Genomic DNA, 20,097 nt, shown 5'->3' on the forward strand with positions numbered 1-20,097 from the left:
CTTGGTTCTAGAAATAAAATAACCAAATAATATGTTCGAGGCATGTGAGCTGTAGATCACATGCTGTTCATTCTTTTTCAACCTGTACTTTGCAGAGCTGACCATCAATCAGGGAGTTGTGAAGCGTGCTACTTACCCGTGAGGGTCTCAAGGCACTTGGTGAGTGGGTGGGTGAGTGCAGCTTCGATTCAGCCAAAGAGCCAGGTCTGGAAGCTCTTCCTGAAGGTGTGGGGAAACGTCTGATAATGAGCAGGAGTTCGTTCTAGGTCTTTGCCGCAATGTAGGAGTAGGCTCTTCACCTGCTCTGGCTCTGCACATGCGCGGGGTTTCGGCGAGGTCGGCGGAGCGTAGGTTTCTCTTGGGTGCGTGGAAGGAGATTCTTTCTTTGAGGTATTGGGGTCCATTGCTGTGGAGGGATTTGTAGACTTGAGTGAGTAGCTTGAAGGTTAATCTCTTACCAACGGGGAACCAGTGGAGAGGCTCGAAGGTGTTGGGGGATGTGTTCATGTCGCGGAATGCCGAGGACGAGCCTGGCAGCAGTGTTCTGGATGGTCTTGAGTTTTTCGGAGCATGGATTTGTTTGTTCCGGCATAAAGGGTGTTTCCGTAGTCCAGTCTTTCCAGGTTCATCCTTGGACTCAGTGATGTGACAGAGTACAAGTACTTGGAGTAATGTTTGATTCAAGTGACACATTCGCTAGGCACTGCTGCTTGGTTCAAAGAAAAAGTAATTCCCTAATATCAACTTTTTGCTCCTTGAGGAATACCTTTAAAGGGCTTGGCCCTCCAACCATTACTGCAAGTCCTGGTTGCAAAATCTGTACTTTGAACAAGCATATTGAGTTGAAGCTCTGTGTTGGAAGCACATAAAGTAATTAAAATGCAACGGCTGGATCCTATCAGCAGATATCCAGCCTACTGCGGGATATCTCCCCAGGTCAAATAAGGCTTGACTTTGGATTACAAAGGCTGAACTTAATTAACTTTGGTTCTTACCTGAAAACTTTATACAAAAATGATTTGGGAGGCACACTAAGCAGTGTTGTGGGGAGTGCTATATCCGATCCTGATAACCCCCAGGCACATGATTGACTTTAACAAATTTTTATGCTGAACCATTCTGGGCCTTACATCTCACTCAAGCTGGTTTTAACTGAGGCATCAATGCAGCATCTTCCTTCACTGACAAACTCTTGCTATCAACAACATCACTTGAATCTATGATAATAAACTCATATGGCCTCCTCATGCCACAGCATATTCAGGAGTACTGTTTGGGTTAAGGGCAAATGCCAAGCTGCTGAGCTATGTGCTAGGCAGTTTTACCACCTTATGCAACTTCCTCGCTTGGCTGAGACAAACTACGAGGACTGCATGCCGGCTGCCAATATGCAAAGAAAGACAATTGTCACATTGTCTGTATCTGCCCAGCACTGAAGGAAGAGCGAAGGAGACTTTTGAAACACCGCTTCCTAAGGAATGGATTATGCATGTGCTGACATGCAGAAACAGTCTGCTTACAAGAAGAGGATTTAGTGTTCTGTGGGAAATTCTTGAAATTTGTCACCGGCAGCAAGAAAACTGATTAAGCAAGACCCACGGTGTCAGGATATAGCTTTTATCGCTAATGCACTGATTGAACTTTATTTAGCTTTGCCCATCTACCTTGTTGCTTGTAAAAGCAATCAGCATTTTATTTGGCAAACCTTACTGTTGTGCGCACTGATTGCCCTTTGTTCCAGTGACAGGATATAACATTTATCGCTAATGCACTGACAGCACTTTTATCTTTGCCCATCTACCTTGTAACCAGTAAAAGCAGTTAGCACTTATTTAGCATGGCTTACAGCTAAATGCACGTATTGCACTTTTCTCTTTTTATCTACTGATTGTGGCACTTGCAAATGCAATCAGTACTCTGGTTAGTGAGCCTCTAATATTAAAGGTGCGATCTTTCAGTTACTTGTTTGTACCCCGTCCAAACATATCCTTTTATTGTAGCTTGACTTTGCACTTGCATGTAACAGTAGTAAGAACTTCTACAGATAAATGCCGCTGCCGGAAATATGGGCTCAGCTACGTGGAGTCAAAAGCATAGGGAAAGTTGGAATTTTATTGTGTTTTTTAACAATGTGGTGGTTTTTAAAAATCTTTTTTTATTGTAAGTTTTAATTAACTGAACAATAACGTTTATCATTCATTCTTGGGCAATGATTAAATATCCTGGGTCTTGATGCTAAAAGCCTGTATTGCTTAGATGGCATCATCAGCATTGACCAGAGTTCAGGCTGCACAGCAGTTTGATAAAGAGACCGGAACCATTCTCAATTTGCTGGGACCAGGAGAAGGTAGTTTGCAGCAAAGGATGGATTCAGGGACGGCATCGGCCGTGGTGGGGTCATCGCATCTGTTCCACAGGGAGAGGAGGAGAATGATTCCGAAGTAAATCAGGTGCTGGAGTCTGGGCCATGTCTGTGGCTGCTGGGTTTGCTAGCTACTCGAGGGATGCTTATCCAGGTTGATGTCCGCGAGGCACAAGAGGTGTGCCCCGCGACTGTGGGACTTCACAAGGAAGCCCAGGAACAGGTCAGCAAAGGAGTGGTTAGGAAACGCTGTGTGGTCTTGGAGGATGTCCTAATTTATAAAGAGCCAGAGAATCCTGAGCTGAGGAAGAGCAAAAGCCTAGTGGTTCTGTTAGTGCATAGGAACATTATGTCACTGGCTCATGAAAAACCCAGCATAGATTGGACCCACTGTCCTAGTAGCCAGTGATGAACAGACAGTTCTGTATGACCGGGTTCAGGAGTGCATTAAGGCGGTGGTGGCCAAGATGTTGGATTGGGAGAGTCATTGAGTGATCTTGTGGTTCTTGGCCGAAGCCCTTTTGTTGCTAGTACGAAAGCATGGGCATCTAATCCAGAGAGTGAATGACCTTGTGGATCAATTAAGTGCTGGATAGTACTTGAGCACCTTTTGAATTGACGAGTGAGTATTGTCAAATTGCCTTAGTACTTATTGCCAAGAAGTCTGCATTTTCTGTGACAAATGTGTTATATTAGTTTAAGATAATAAAATAATTCTCCTCCCCCTGGATTCAAGCTAACCTGGTTGATGAGGGTTGAAACCCCGAAACCGATCCCAGGATGCTTATTTCCCGTCCAGTGAGGACCCAGCTTGATAGTTCGGGCTGGACTGTTCTCATGAGGCGCCGGGCCAAGACTGATTTGCATATGCTTGGTCCAAACTGGGATGGCATAGTGAGCAATAGAACAGATTTAACCCAGATCTCTTGACTGTGGGAAAATGTTTGATATACTCAGCATTCCATCCATCGTATGTTGCTGTACCACTTTTCATTGCCTGTTGAACCTAGTTCTCACTGGGCAGGAGAGTTCTGTAGGCCTACCTGGATGGGCTTGTGGTGTCTACCATTCATGGCAGAACCCTCCGAGGCACCTAGGGTAGGCGTTGGCTACGATATAGAAGGCAAAACTGACCGTGAATGCGACTAGGTGTCCGGTGGGGCAGTCCTCTGTAGTCTACCTTGGATATAAGGTGGGTAAGTTTGCCCATTGGATGCCCATATACAGTCTGTGATGGAATGACCTGTTCCCTTTACCTGTACTGAGGGAAAGGCTTTTATAAGACGTATGGGGTTTTACAGGAACTTTGTAGATGCTCCATTGACTGCATTGACCTTCAGGGAGAAGCCCACAAAGGTAATTTGGACTGAGGATTGAGGAGCTGAAGAAGGCATTATGTGATGCATGTATACTTAGAGCACCTTACTGCAATGACCTTCTCACTGTACGGACAGATGCTTCTGACCAAGAAGCAGTAGTTAAATAACATTTTCATGGTGGTGGCAGCATACCCATTTTGTCCAATAGTAATCAGTAATGTAAACTGCATTTAAAAAAAATAACAACTAATGTTTTACCCTGTGTGGCTGGGGTGGGGGCGTACTGATCCACTCACGTAAAGTTCAGTTGATGTGTACTTAACTCGCTCTTGGTCTGCATGGACAGCACCTGGTGGCCCGATGCCCTCAGATGCACACCCACTCCGACGGACAACGCCTGGAACCTCCGCATCATCCTGGACTTCACCCTCACCATGACTCGCCAGGCCAATGCCGTGACCTCCACCTGCTTCAACATCCCCCGCAAGACCTTCAAGTGGATCCCACCCGAAGCCAGAAAAACCCACGCACTCCTCACCAGCAGATTGGACTACAGAAACGTCCTCTACGCGGGTATCCATAAATCCCTGCTACAGAATCTCCAGGCCATTCAAAACACCGCAGCCAGACTCGTCCTTGACACAACACTAATACATGACCGAACAATTGCGAGACCTACACTGGCTACCCATCGAGAAGAGAGTAACCTTCAAATTACACACCCACGTCTACAAATCCTTCCATGACATCGGACCCAAATACCTCAACAAAAGAATCTCTTTGTAAGCACCCAAAAGAAACCTCCGCCCCGCCGACTTCGGCTTAGCAACAACCCCGCTGATCCTCAGGACCAGAGCAGGGGTAAAGGCCTTCTCCTACATTAAAGCCAAAGCCTGGAACAAACTCCCTGTCAACATCAGACGCTCCCCCACCCTGCACACCTTCAGGAAGAGCGTCAAGACCTGGCTCTTCGGCTGACCTAGAGCTGTACCACCCTGCAATCCCCCTCCACCCCCCTCCAGTGCCTTGAGACTAACCCTGGGCGGGCAACTTCGCCCTTTGCAAAGTAGGCAAAGCAGGCAACACTACGCCCATCTTGGATACTAATGCGCGGCCGTCCGCGCATGCGCATTTCTCGTGAGAAATGCGCGGGCGGCCGCGCATGCGCATTAGTATCTAAGATGGCGGTGCCGGCGGCGCGATGACGAGGGGGAGCCCCGGGGACGCGGCGGACAAGGTAAGTGGTTTTATAATTAATTTATATATTCATTTAAAACATTTAGGGAGGGCTGGTGGCGCGTAGTGGGGCTACGCGAAGTGCGTGGGTGGACCTAGTTTTTTGCCCTCTTCGCGTAGCTTCGCGAAGCCCCACTACGTCCAGCCTTACTTGAGACACTCATGGGTTAGTAGTGCGCTTATAAACCCCTGATTGATTGATGTACCACCATACAGCTCATGATACTTGCATGTGCTTGCTGGCATGCATGTGTGTGCCGGAGTATGGTCATTACACGGGGGACTGTGGATTTCCATTTTCTTATCGTCTTCAAGGCCACACTTTCCAGTTCCTTGAAAATTTTCTTGGGCATTAGAATCTGGAATTTTAACGTAGTAAGGCCAGCACAGAGCAAGCCCCTTCCCATAGTGGAAATTGTCAATCTAGACCAGAAGGCAACGCAAACTCTCTGGGATCTAATCGAGTTCCTGGTGTTTCCCTCAATCATGTCGTGCTCCTTGTGATATTTGTATACCTAGATACTTACATGTGTGCAATTCTCATCGAAGTCCAGTATTCCCACCTATGGGTTCCACTTTATAATTTGCTGGGCTATTAGGGAACATACAGGACATTCCCTAATTGACCTGAAATCCAGATTATTTGCCACACTCACTCAGTTTAACTATGGTCCTCTCCATCACACTGTTAGCAGCTTAAAGATAAATCAGAATGTCGTTCTCGTACAGAGATAGTATGCAGCTCACCTGTGACCATGGTGCCCAGGGTCTGCCCAATGTTTGAGTCTGTAAGCAAGTGGCTACATGACTAATACAAGTACTGAGGGAGAAAGGGGGCATCCCTGCCTGACATTGAAGGACATCGAAGCCTTCAGAGATAGGTTTTTCCTGTCTTTAACTGGGCTATTGGGTATGAGTAGAGCAATTTAATCCTCCTCTGATTAAGTCCCAAACCCCAACTCTCCATAGGATCTTCTATAAGAACTCACACCTAGCAGTATCAAATAATTTTTTTCCAAGGCCGATTGTCAAGGCCATCGGTTTCATGGAATGGGCTCCATAATTTTAAATAAGCCCCCTAATGCTGCGTGAACTACTGCAGACTGGCACTAACCCATTTAGGTCTGGCTGTATGAACTCCTGCAACACCTTCAGCAGCTTAGTTGTCAATACCTTACTGAGGATTTTGTAAGCAATAATTAGCGTTGAAAGTGGTCTGCATGCCATCTTGTCTAGGGAGCCACAATCTGTTTTTGGGAACGGGACTATCCGGGCTTCCTTGTCTGTGTTGTGCATTTTCCCGTTTTGGCATGCTGCCTCATATATTGCTAACCGTCTCAACACAAAGGCATCTCTGATTTCTTTATAAAATTCCACAGGCTTGATTTTTTTTTTAGTTTGCGACGCTGGTGATACCCTTAAATATCGCCTGGACTGTTTGGGGAGCCTCCATCCTCTACATATGTTCCTGAGATAAACACTGGTGCACAATATCCAGATTCTCCCTCAACTCCATATACAGCACTGTTCCTGGCATCACGTAAAGGCCTATGCAATAATAATTAAATATTACAGCTTGTGCATATGTAATTTGACTTTTAACATCCCTCAGTTCAGCGATTAGGTGTCCCCCCGAGTCTGGCTGGATTAACCAGGAAATAACCTCCCCATTTTGTCACCCTCTTCGTGTCTGGTACCATGTATTTCTTACAATTGTGTCATTTGAGGATGTGTGTTAATTGGGTGTGCTTCTGTCTACCCATGGTTATTTCTGCTTTCGATTCATGTGGGCAGTGGATGCGGTGGGATCCATCATCCTCCAATCGATTGTAGTCTTAGAGTATTAACGGCATTCCTACGATTCGGCTATCCCAATAAATCCCACATCATAGTACGCCATCCACATTTTGCGCCTTCTGTCTGACCAGCAAGATATCCTTGCCATCCAGTCTGCCCCAGACTATAACTTTTGACCATCTGGGTCGGTGATTTCTTTCCTCAGTTGGACCGGAATCACTGGTTCGAACCAACTAAAAGCCCGTCCGCAAATTCTGAATAGTGTAATACAGGTGGCCCCATCATCTCTTGGAGATTTCTGCGGAACCACGATGTCCGCACCTCTGCGCCTTCTGGAGATGCCCACTGAACACTTTTGACAGTTATTCAGGCTTCTTACATTCCTTGTTATTATGGTATAGCTGAAGACACACAATTGGTGGACGATGTGTTTGCTTTGTTCGCCCTAAGTTGGCAGGTTATGCCCAGACGTGGGTCCCTTGCTCACTTTGCCACTGGATTCAAGCTAGCCTGGCGGATGAGGGGTGTTCCCCGAAACCGGTCCCAGGATGCTTGTTATCGGTTCAGGGAAGACCTGGCTTAGCAGTTCGGGCTAGACTATTCCCATGAGGAATAAGGTCAAGACTGATTTGCATATGGCTAGGTTTGAACTGGGTTGGCGAACTGAGCTAAATAAGGATGATGGATTTAACCCAGATTTGTGGCGGGGGGGGGAGTGTCTGAAACGTTTCAGCTCTCCATTCATCATCTCCTTGGGTTTTAATATGTAATGGCTGGTCAGCCTAGGCGCACAAATTTCATCTTCATTATTTGCCATCATTCATGCTGTCCATCCTCATTCACTCCCCGCCCCCCTCCGTTGCCCAGCCAAGTAGATTTCCTCAGCTTTTACCAACTAATGAACTCTCTGCAATTGAATGCCCATTCCCTGGACAGGTGATTAACTTTTCCTGCCCAAAACTATAGAACTGTAATAAACCTTATCCTTACTTAACAATCATGCCCCTGAAGTCTAGTAATCAGGAGTCCCCCGTCCTTTTTTGCCAGCGGGCCCAATGGTTAAATGTAGATTCTGCTCTTCCTAGATTAGTCTTTTCCGACTTCAGTGTGTTGTCAATCATGTTTCAAACTGGCCATGCTGTCATTCATACAGTTTGACATTGCAGCCTACTAGTTTTCTCTAGGTTTTAATTATTAATTCATCTCTTTAGCACTTTGCCTGGACTGGCCCGGAGTGTTGGGTCCATCTATACGCTTTTCTTTTTATCTTGTGCCACTTCTGTTTGTTCCACTCATTGGCATGGGGGTCCTTCATCTATGTCTCTCTATGTCCTTGCACTTTCCCTAGTTTCCTTTGATTCATCAACAAACCGAGTATCATTGTGTGTTTTGACTTCTAGATGGGCTGGGAACAAAAGCTCATATTTCACCCCAGTGTCTCTGAGCAGGTTCGTGACTGACATGATTGTTGATCCATAGTGTTGGGCAGCCACTGTATAATCCCGGAAGATAACCTGACTCAAATTGCCCACAGTATGATGTCCCTCTTTCCTGGGTTCTTGTAGCCCCACATCTCTGGTTCGATAGCGCAACAGCTTCTTCACCACCCGTCTTGGGTGTGAGTCTGGCAGCAGGAACTTGCAAGGCCCCTATGGGACAATTCTACAGCAAACCGTATCGTCAGACTTTTAGATGCTGCCTCTTTTCATAAACATGACTCCATATGGGCCACCTGATCAGTTCCTGCAGTATGTTCTAGTGGTCCCATCAACAGTATATTGTTATATAGTGATGTCCTTCCTGAGTTTTTGGCTCCTGCCTCCAGGAACCTGACCTTCGTCTGTGAGTTTCTGGATTTGCTTGATTTATAAGGTGACTTCAGGCATCGGCTCTTTCAGTTTGCATTCATTCTGCTTTACCCTGTCTGCACTTTTCCATTGCTCTTTCCTGAGGAGACCCATGTCTATAAACCCGGAATCTATTTTTGTTCCAGAGACTACGTAGTGCTTATTGTTGTTAGAGTAATGTTTAGCATCATCTGTGGTTTGAACCCACGTTCCTCCTCCCCTGCAACCAAATCTCACAGGGAACCCGCAGATCCAGGCTCCAATGGTGCCAAACACCTGCCTGCTTTACGCTCCTGTCTCAATTGGGGCAACCCCAGTCACTCCGCCCTTCTCTACTCCTCTGCTCCTTGATTTTTAGGTCGAGGACTATTGGTTCTGCCGTAAGGCAGAAACCGGAAGTCGGAGATTTAATGATTCTTAGAGTGCTGCATTTATCCCTCCCTCTTTTTGCTCTTTCTCCATTGGCTGGCTTCCTAAATGGAGGCCAGCCATTGGAGGAGAGAGCTGTCTCTCAGAATAGGCTCCGTCTTTTTCGGATTCGGGGGTGTGTTCCTTGCTGTTCTTTCCACTTTTTTCCACGCCTCCTTGACCAGCAAGAACACGCCCCCAAATCCGAAAAAAACGTGGAGCTTTTATCCGCCATTTTGCAGCTCGCTTCCCGACATCGGTCGTCTCATCCTGCCTCCCCGAGGTCAATGGCGGCAGATAGCGGCATTATTACAGTGGTTGTGGCTCCCGAGCGAGTGGCCACCTCGCTTTACAGTTTAATTGAAGCCGGTGCCCACCCGGCATTTGCCCCGCAAAGTGCGCGAAATTGTCCCCGCAGCCGCCCGGTCGCGACCAGGAAGTCGGGCAGGCCGGGGGCGGGACTGCGGGACACCCCGTGAACTCATTTCCCGGGCCGCGCTCTCATTGGCTGCCGGCCCGGGATTCCCTAGTGACGTCACTCCCCGGGCCGCGCTGGAATTGGCTGCCGGCCCGAGGAGATTGCGAGGCGCCGCCTGAGGAGAGGAGCCGGCAGAGAAGATGGCCGGATGCTGCCCGGGGCTCCCGTGAGCTGCTGGGAGCCCCGGTGGTCCAGCGGGGAGCAGGAGTCCCCGAGAGGAGGAGAGGACCCCGCCGCTGGAGCCGCCGCCTGGGACAGAGCCGCCGCCGGGAGCTGGCAGACCTTGTTTGTGGTATTCGGTGTAAGCTGCTTTGTTGAAAGATTAATGTTCTTGCATCAGCCTGCACACGTGTCCACAGCGTCGCACTTTTCAGTGCCATCCTTTCCGTTTTCTTAGAGCCATTGCTCATCTGCTAGAACCAAGGTAATTGGCATTGAAGCTAGCATACTCCGAGTTTATTTCCTGTGTAAATAATGAATACGATTTCTCAGTCGGCTATAAAGATTTTAATTCCTGATCAGGTGACTGTTAAATGTAGAGCTTCCACCCTAAAAATGTAGAGCCTCCACCCTGAAAATGTAGAGCCTCCACCCTGAATATTCGCTCCATTATGGTAATTTGCTTGCCCTTGTGAGCTGCTTCCTAGTTGCTTTCCTTTTTTGAACTTCAAGAATAGACGTCTAGATACAGTAAACATGCTTCTTGAGGTCCTCTTTTTGTAATTTTCTAATGTGATTTATTGTATTGTATTGAAATTGCATTTATATAGCGCTTACTACCCCTGACGAGGAGTTGAAGCGCTTTTTCAGTGAGTCACACGCTACTCCGGGAACCATAGAGGATTAGTGTTGAATTGTATAGTGAAACATGCATGTATTTATAGTCCACTTACAGGTAAAGTGTGATGTGGCGAATGGCTTGAGTGTGACTGATATCAAAAGCATTTAAATTATTAAATTATTCTGCACCATTATTAAGTATATAAGTATCTTCCTTGTTCCCCATTCTCTGAAGCTAAAGATACGTGCACTCCAGTGGTGTCTTTTTCCACCAAGCCTAGCATTTGGTATCTTGACAGACATTTGCATTTACCCAGAAGCACTTCGGAACTGTAGTGGTGCCAGACTTCATCTGACAAAGGTTTTTATTGAGGCCATTTTAAGCACTTCGCTCCGATTGAGATGGAGGATTTCTTTTATTAGTGTAGAGTGAAGAGGAGAGGCGTTATTTTCCCATTCCTAAGGTTTTTGTGATTTCTCTAGATAGGGTCCTAATTTTAAAGTACTTTGTAATCATATTGCTTTAAAGTGCCAGCTTTCAACTAAAAAAAATTCAGCAAAGCTTTAGCTTTTGTATTTTAATCATGATGTAGATATTTTGGTGCAGTTTGTGTTATCTGATTCCAGCGGCCATATTTGGCATGCAGACCTCACAGATTTTAGGTAATTATAGAAGGTGCTAGAAAATATCTTCAGCCATGGACTCTTTCTATCTCACTAACTCACTTTCACTCTCTCTTTCACTACCTCTCTCTCTCACTACATCACATCACTCTATGCTTATATCACACTACCTCACAACATCCCTCTCCCTCACTCTTTCACTACCTCACTCTTTCACTACCTCACTCTCTATCTCACTACCTCACTCTCTATCTACCTCACTCTCTCTCTCTCACTACCTCACTCTCTCTCTCTTTCAATACCTCACTCTCTCTCTCTATCTCACTACCTCACTCACTCTCTGCTAATGCAATAGGTATCACATATGCAAAAAAAAAGCTAATGCCAATAGAAATGACAATGCCATTTATTTAGGGATACAAAAAAGATAAAAAAATAATGAGCAATACCAATAGCTCCACCTATACTATTGCCGAGACTATTGCATTGTAAATGCTTGTTTTTACCTGCGGGCACCTTATTTATTTTAGTTGTGGTGTGCCTGGATCCTGTTTCCCTGCTTCTATATAGATTGCCGGTTTCCAGGGTAGTGTATTACCCTTCATCCCATGCCGCTTCAATTTGGATCAAGGCCTCTTCAACCCCTTGCTCCCGCCTGCCAGGGGCAACCCAGTCTACCCAGCGCTTCACCTACTGCTTCTTGCCAATTTCACGCTGCTCATTGGAAAAAAAAGCAGGGCGGGTCCTCAAGTGCATCTTTCTTTAACCTGCTCATGTCCGGCATGCTGCTGGTCCAAGGCATTCCTCTGCTTGTACTTTCACCACCCTGCTCACTTCTTGTCAAGTGGGTCCTGGCTCCTCTGCCAGCAAGATTTGTAGAGTCGCTGGCACCCTCAGCTGGTGGCAGGCTTATTTATTTCATTCATCTTGTCACTGTCAATTAAAAAATTAAGTTCTGTGGGTTAAGTATGAAAAAGAGTAATCTGAGGCTTTCTTCCAAGGATCATTTGTTCTCCAAAGATTTATTCGTTCTTAAGTTCCTGGGTGGCTCTACAAAAATGTACCAAGACTAATTCTACAAATCGGGGTTTGAACAGACAGGGGATTGCCTGAAAAATTGATTCACTTGAATAAAAACAAAGATCCAGGCAACATGAACTATTATGCATTGTCGGCCGAAACACGGGTTGCATTTTACATTTTTAACAGTAACACTCTAGAATATGCAGACTTAAGCATTTGGGATGAGCTCTTAGATTTTCTTCCAATATTATTATTTTCTGATTTTGATAAGGATTGTTTTGTTCCCCTCCAAAGGGAAAGTACGCCAAAAGGCACATTTCCTCTCACTTTATAGAAAGCATTATTCTGAATCACTAGTGTATGCTATAGTTTTACGTATATCTTAGTGGATTTCAGAAGATAAAAGTTCAAAGTTGCTATTTTTTAATGTCCATTTCTAGACTTTGAAGTCTGTTTTCCATTGTCATAGTGTTTGCTCATTTGTTTCAGAGTGATGTAAAACAGGGTTTTTATAGGTTAGAAATTATTTCATTGATACTCCTCTAACTAATTGGCTGACTTAACCTTAATGTCAGTTTTCATCTTTTGAAATGTTAGTTTGATATGCAGATTTCCCTCCGAGGCTTCTGATTGGATGCTGCATATTCTTTGTCATGTAAATATTATGTATATACACTCGTGTACAGAATCCTGAAGCAATTTTGTAAAGAGACATTTTCTTGTAAAAGTTTTTTTGAGGTATCTATCTGCAGGCAACATCATTTAAATGTACTTATTTATTTCTTTAAACTATTAAGCTCGTTGGAACTAGTAACCTAATTGAATTAGGAAAGTGACTACATTGAATTAAGAAAATGGGCTAATTTAGCACTTAGCAAATTTTGTTAAGGAGTAGAGAGAAAAATATGCGGATGAGACCAGATAGGCAGCAGCTAGTCCGAGCTAAAATGAACAATGTCTTTTAAGGTGATCCACAGGCTCCTCTGCCTCACAATACATAGTACTGATCGCTAAAGCCTGAGCATTTGTTTTGGTTCAAATGAGCAGAGTCTTAAATCGCTACGCGTCCCCCTTTTGTGATATGAAAAGTGACTAATTTGATGATTCATGTTGCTTTCAAAAATATCTTTGAGTGCCAGTTTGCTTCTTGAGTAATTGTTTTTATCAAAAAGTCTCGATTTTAATAGCTATTTTCTGATCTTTTTTGCTCTTCACATCTTTCCTTTTGTAAAATATCTACTCTGCGAACGAAAGAAATCTTAGGACTGCTTCCATGCCTTATGGTTCACATGTGTTATGCACTTCCATGATGTACAAAAGTGTAACTTTTGCCAGAAAATGTCCACGTGGTCCTTTCAAGTACAAAAACATCTGCTTCCCTGTAAGCCTAGAGAATGCAGCGCGGTACTTGCTACGAAAAACTGGCTTGCAGTCTCATCTATGTAATATACATTGGGAGCCGGTCTCTGCAGCTAAGAGACTGCCCTCTTTACATCTCATTCCTTCCAAGAACAAATCAGATCCGCAACATCAGGGGCATGGTCAGTACGATTGCCTTTTGAACTTGAAATCTTTTATTCTGAAAAAAGGATTGGTGTCTTGCCAAACATTACTGAAAACTCATTTGAGGAACACATTTAACAAAGTCATTTCGTATATACAATGTTCACTATAACAAGGCGGTGCATTATTTAGAGGATCTCGCCTGTTACCCATCAAGGATCAAGATATTGCTAAAAAAGACATAATCTAGAGCATCATTATAAGGGAAATAAGCAGTTAAGGTAGGTAACATCTCTTCTGCAACCAAGAATCTCGCTGCTTTCAAGGATGTCACCAATTCCTAAGAAGAAAAAGAAAACCTAAGAAGTAAAAGAGAACATCCCCGAACCGGGAGATCTCCTATATCACCAATGGTTTCACCTTTGAGAATTTTAGCTATCAACGTTGCAACACTTTACAACTTTCAGATTAGAAAATAACCTAGGTCAGTATTAACTCCTTCGACGCTCATGACGAGCTCAGCTCGTCATGATGTACACCTCCATACACTCATGACGAGCTGAGCTCGTCATGAACAATGGGGATCAAAGCTTTCCAGCACAGGAGGAAAATAACACTAGCATCGATGGTGCTAATATGACCTTGACACAAGCTAGGTTATTGCTTATTTGAGACAGACCTTACACAATAGAGCAATAGCTAAATCTCTTCCTCTGCTTTTTAGGTCTCGTGCCTAGACGCTAGACCTCTTGTACGGGGTTCTGAAAGCTGACAACACGCTCGTGCGTATGGTTTTGCTTTTGCCGGCTTCAATTGGCTTTAGCGTGCTTTAAAAAAAATATATATAGCACGCAATTGGGCAAATGTGGGCGCATGTCCCGCCTTTGCTCCGCCCAGTCCCGTTGTCTGTTATGCGCATGAGAGCGGCACAGACAACAGGCTCCCTCGGCCCGCTCCTCCGTGGTGCGTGCGCACCACTGGTTTCGATTCCCGCCCCGCTCCTCTGTGGTGCGCGCGCACCACTGGTTTCAGCATTAATCACGCAGCACAGTGTGCTCATTGAAAGCCAAATGGGACGTACATCAAAAGCAGGAGACGGCCAGGTTTGCCTGTGTGGAGAGGACAGCGCACTTGGCGGGCGGGAGGAGGCTCTTTTTTTTTTGTGAGCTTCGTCTGAGACTTCCCACTCGACAGCCCTCAGCTGTCGCTGTCCCTTGGCGGCCTCACGTGTTCCCTGGCACCCTCTCCTCCTCTCCCTCTCTCCCCCCCTCTTTCCCTCTCCCTCTCCCTCTCCCTCTCCCTCTCCCTTTCGCTCTCTCTCTCTCTCTCTCTCTCTCTCTCTCTCTCTCCTCTCTCTCCTCTCTCTCCTCTCTCTCCTCTCTCCCTCTCTCCTTCTCTCCTTCTCTCCCTCTCTCCCTCTCGCTCTCTCTCGCTCTCTCTCGCTCTCTCTCGCTCTCTCTCTCGCTCTCTCTCTCGCTCTCTCCTTCTCTCTCTCTCGCTCTCTCCTTCTCTCTCTCTCTCTCCTTCTCTCCCCTCTCGATTTGTAGCTGAAACAGTATCTGGTCTGGTACTCTTGCCTCTAAGTATTAAGTCCACAAGCCCAATTTAATGAAAACAGTTTACTGTATAATAGAAGGTGAAGATCCTTCCACAACCCCCGGACCTAAACATTTTTTTATAATTCCTGGGGCTTTAGGTGATGTTCCTGTGCAGTGTGTCTTGTGCTACCTGTGCTGTAGCAATCAAGCTACACTTCACTGACGAGACCCAGAAACGCTGAAGGGGTCTGGGATTGCTTGTGTTCCATTCAGAGGAAGCCTGTCTTCGTTGTTCAGATTCAACTGTTAATATTGAAAAAGGACCAAGCCTAAGGTCCACGAGGTTGGAAGAGTAAGTTGAACAAATTCAAACATTCCACCCATCACTTTTTGTTTTCCTCGACTGGCGCAAATGACTTGTTGGCAATTACCTTTGGGTATGTAAACCCCTATGTCGACCGTTGGGTACTTGTGGATATTGATGGTACCTGGCATGTTTAGCTCGTGCATTTAGCTTGGAGGATCTCCCATGAGCTTTGACTTTTTTTTTTTACACAGAGTTTTATATAGCGCAAACATGACCTGAATCGGGTATCAGAGCGCTTTACATAGCACCAGTTCCATTACATGAGGACACATTCATTTTTGTTAGGCATGGGAAGATTAAGTGATTTGCCCAGAATCACAGGACGTTCAGCGTCATTGCTGAGACTCGAACCTAGTTCCCCCCCCATTCAAGTTCGACCGCCCTAGCCATTAGGCCAACTCCTCTTTTGAAGTTTTCTTTGGCTTTTATTGTCCTTCTTACCATCATCTCTTTGAGACACCCAAATGTTTAGATCTAGCCTGGGCACCGCATGCCTTGCTCCGTGAGGCATGCTGTATTAGAGTATGGACTTGAAGCCCCACCCACTCTCTGCCCATATTTTTCATTGGCTTGTGTCATTGTCCTTCGTAAACTCTGACTTCTGATACGTTAATAGGCTTCTTAGTCCTTCCTTAGTACCGCCTTGTCTTCTTTTGTAACCTCCCATGAGGACAACCCCTTTGACATGTCCAGTTGCTCTGTAGGCTTTAATTACAGCCTACGAGCAGTATTTTGTTTAATGCTTTTCTCCTGCCTGCAGCAAGCAGGAAGTGCTCTTACAACGCTTTTTTTTTTAAATAGCACGACACGCCAAGCTGATCGTGTTAGCTGTGCCTTTGGTTTACTTGCTGCGCCAAACGCTGCGGCATGTTTTTCTGTTTTACAAAAAAAAATTCATTTGTTTGTCAACCAATTTTTTTGGGGGGGAAAAGCGCCCCATACCGTGCTTTCACTTTAATGGCGGCCACACCCCTTTCTTTAGACACAGCTCTTCTAAAGAAGGGGGCGTGGCCGACATTAAAGTGCCACAGGGTGTTTTTATAAATTTGCATTTGTAATGCAATAGGTGTCGCATTTACGAAACTCCGGTAAATGCGTGACCTAATGCATTGCAAATGCTTGTTATTTTAGGTTTGTACATCCCACTTCCCGGTCACTCTCCCATCCTATATGGAGGTGCGTGGGTGAGAGGTAGTTCAGCGGCTTGCTCAGTAGCCTCCGAGTCAGCTGCCTCCACCTTCCTATTTACAGCTCTTGTGACTGCAATGGTTCAACTTCTCTAAATGAGCATATGGTTCCCATTTTATAGAGCTCTGTTCTTGTGATGAGTTGTCCAGAATGCTTTATAGTCTTGACCTACCAAGTGCTTGCACCGTCCCTTGTTCCTAATGGTCCTTATTCTACTTTGGGCTCTGACAGTTGGTAAAATACTGCCTTGCTCAGCGGGTGCAGTGTTCTTTATTGAGAATGGTAATTTGTTTTATTATACACATGCCTATGTAAAAGGGAGACTCTCTGTCAATATTCTTGCTCACTACGTCCTTGTTCTAATACAAAAACAATGACTTAATTACACATGTGGCCTAATATTTGCCCCTAATTTTCTGTGGTCCTCTTAATGTGTAGGCTACTTTAGATTATGCACACCCTAGCCAGCCTATGTTCAGCTGTGTGAACTGCATGATTTTATACATTCTAGTTCGTTCTGGTGATATGTAGGATTGATTGGGGACTTAAAAAATGATTTTCAGGAAATGCAGAGAACGACTTAAGTGGCACTAATCCAACTATGAATTTCTTTCACCTTTTTAGTGGGCAGACAAGTATGTTTTCTGGTTGTCTTCTTGCTTTGGCTACTCTTCCGTTTATTTAGTGACCTGCAAGAGCTCAGGAATTGAAAAGATCGCAATGTTCAAGGTCCTGTCATATGTATGTTCGGTGATTGTACCATTTTTTGCAATGAATATATTGATTTTTGAATGCTTCTTCACTGCAACATGAAGTTATCAAACCAATTGAACTATGTAAGAACTTTATATGAAATTTATATTGATTTGCACTTTGGTTAATCAACACCATTGTCAAACGTGTTTGGTGCTTTTTCAAAATGTGCTCCAACAAAATGTTTCCCTTCTTCCCCTTAACAGCTTTTGTAACTTTGCTGGATGGGGATCAAGCACAGCATGCGATTCAGACGTTTAATGGATGTTTGCTGCGTGATAAGGAGGTTTCAGTCCAGCTCCAGCCAACAGATGCTTTGTTGTGTGTCACTAACCTACCTCCAGCTCTCACACTTCAAGAATTTGAAGAACTAGTTCGTTCTTATGGTAACATTGAGCGATGTTTTCTGGTCTACAATGAAGTGACTGGCCATTCCAAAGGCTATGGTTTTGTCGAATACATGAAAAAGGACTATGCAGCAAGGGCAAGGCAGGAACTAATTGGTAAACAGTTACAAGGCTTCACTTTATTTGCACAGTGGATGGACATAAATCAGTTAACCCCATGTCTTATTCATTCCAAGTGCCTCTGCGTAGATAAGCTTCCAAAAGAATATGGAGATTCGGAGGAGCTGACTCAAATTTTTTCCAATTTACACCCACCAGTATTTTGTCAGGTATGTTTTTTTATTCTTATTTATTATATTATTCCAAAGGTAATCCTGCCAAATCCTTTGCCTTTCTGTATAAATGTTTTTTGGGACCATTTGTGCCATTGAACTATAGCTTATTATTTTGTTAAATGCATTCAATTAAGTGGGTTAACTTGGAAATATCAGATTGTAACACAGTAATTCTCTTCTGAACACATTTTTTGGTAGTGGTGGGCCACTGAGCGGAGAATGAACAATTTGACATGTTTAAAATAAGGGTCATCCTTATCTCCATTTTCCTTTGCATTGTGGCCTTCATCTACACCATTTGTAACAGTGGTTTGCCTCCTTGCACATCTTGGATTTTTTTTTATTTTATAACAGATTGCATTTTTTTGTTCTGGCTGCCTCTGCTTGAACGTTGTTATACATATTGATACCCGTGAATTTTTAAAAATGTTAATGTTCTATTCCCCTTCATTCTTCTCCTGTCTCCTAACGTGAATTATAGTTCTGTATGTACTTTAATTCTTGCCTTGCTTAGTTTTATTCCCTTTAAAAATGAATTTTGTTGTCCTCCCCTGATTTTATTTTTTTATTTTTTAAAGTCTTAAGCCTGAGCCTCCACTTACTGTACATGTGGTTTTAGGTAGTCTCAGCTAAGCTGGTTCTCATCTATATTTCCTCAAGCCTATTTTCTGGAGATGAAGCCTCCAGAAATAAATAAAATGGTCCAGAGGAGCCCACAGTTGAATTAATTGTATGGTAATTTTTTTATTTTTATGCTTGTTTGACGATGCCCCTAATTTGTTGCAGGATTTGGTAGTCTCTCAACTACCCTTCTCCTTCCTATCTTAGGCCATCTCCCATTGTTTGTGTCATATAAATGTTTCTCTTTGTACTTCGTTTTGTTAAATTGTATTTGACAGATGGCAGTTCACTCTTTAAGCTTTAAGGCTGTTGTCATTCGTTCAAATCTCTCTTGCATCATTTTTCATTAGCCAGTATGTATACCAAGCCTTGAGTGGACTGAAACGTTCTTGACCTAGGATTGCACTTGTGGTTATGCAGTAGGCCAAATCTCTTTAATTAGAATACACTCCATCCAGTACCATTCATTTTCACCAATCACTCAGCCAGCTCATGTGATCCCTTCTAAATTTGACCAGGTATAAGTTAAGGTTTCACTTCTGCTTTTCCAAACAAAGAACACCCCCTCCCTCCCCCTTCCAACTAATAAACACTCTCAGAGGCCTAATGTCCAATCAGAAAGTTCAATAATCAAACAGTACTATAGGAAGCTAATGATGCTCCCTTCGTCCTCTATCCCCCGCCCCCCTCCCACCCCCGCCATCGGTGTCCTGGTAAATGGGCTAAGAGCGTGTGGTAGGAGACATTACGCATCCTAACGGGAATACCGTGCCTTTGTTGCACTACGGGGACGCAGGCTGCTCATCGGCCTCACTGTCAGTGTCGCTGGGTGTTCTGTGATCACGCAGGGCCTGCACCAATGTCTCCCACGCCTGTGCTGATTCTAGTGCCTTCTCATTCTGCTGCCGCCTCGCTAGCTGGTATCGCAGGGTGCTCTCTCCCTCAGCCCACTTAAGAAATTCATTGCGCCATTTTGTGCCCGTTGGACCAACTCGTGCCTTCCAGTGTCGAGTTATTTCCCTTTTCGCCAGGAGTAACCCCATATCGATAAATTTGCTGGTGACTTTGTTTTTGGGAGTGTGAGTAAACCAGTGTAAGATCCCCACCGCATTGTCAAATTGTAGGGACCGCTCCGTTACCCTATTAAAGGTATCCCCTATCAACATCCAATATGAGGACAGAGCGGAGCAGGACCACAGCATATGAATAAGGTCAGCCCCTATCGTCCGGCACCTAGGGCAGGCCGCCGTGTCAGAGGCGAAGTATTTCTGAATCTTCTCCGGGGTCAGATAGGCGCGGTGTAATATGTAAAAGTGGACCAACTGAAACCGAGCGTTACGTGCGCTCTTCCAGGCCCGGCGCATCAGCTGGGCCCACGTGGTCTCCGGGATGTCCTTCCCTATGTCCGTCTCCCACCGAGTCCTAAGTGTGTCCAACGGAGGCAACCGCTCGTTGACCATCCTGGAGTACAAGCACGTTACCGCTTTGACCGTTCCCGCCGCCATCATAACATATTGACACGCCGCTGACGTCTGTGGTTCTTCGAAACCATTCTGCCAGTGCGCTTGGAG

At 44.9% G+C, this 20,097-nt stretch overlaps 1 protein-coding gene across 4 annotated transcripts in view; it reads left to right on the forward strand.

Annotated features, from left to right (window-relative positions):
• RAVER2 (ribonucleoprotein, PTB binding 2) overlaps positions 1–20,097 on the forward strand; it is a 443,388-nt gene that overhangs the window by 62,481 nt on the left and 360,810 nt on the right. For all 4 annotated transcript variants that reach the window (XM_086953598.1, XM_086953593.1, XM_086953607.1 and 1 more), the window contains exon 3: positions 17,430–17,899. In XM_086953598.1, the coding sequence (XP_086809724.1) occupies positions 17,430–17,899 (470 nt within the window). The remainder of the gene's footprint in view (positions 1–17,429; positions 17,900–20,097) is intronic.

The sequence above is a fragment of the Lissotriton vulgaris genome, chromosome 1_1, assembly GCF_964263255.1.
Source record: "Lissotriton vulgaris chromosome 1_1, aLisVul1.2, whole genome shotgun sequence".
Lineage (NCBI taxonomy): Eukaryota > Metazoa > Chordata > Amphibia > Caudata > Salamandridae > Lissotriton > Lissotriton vulgaris.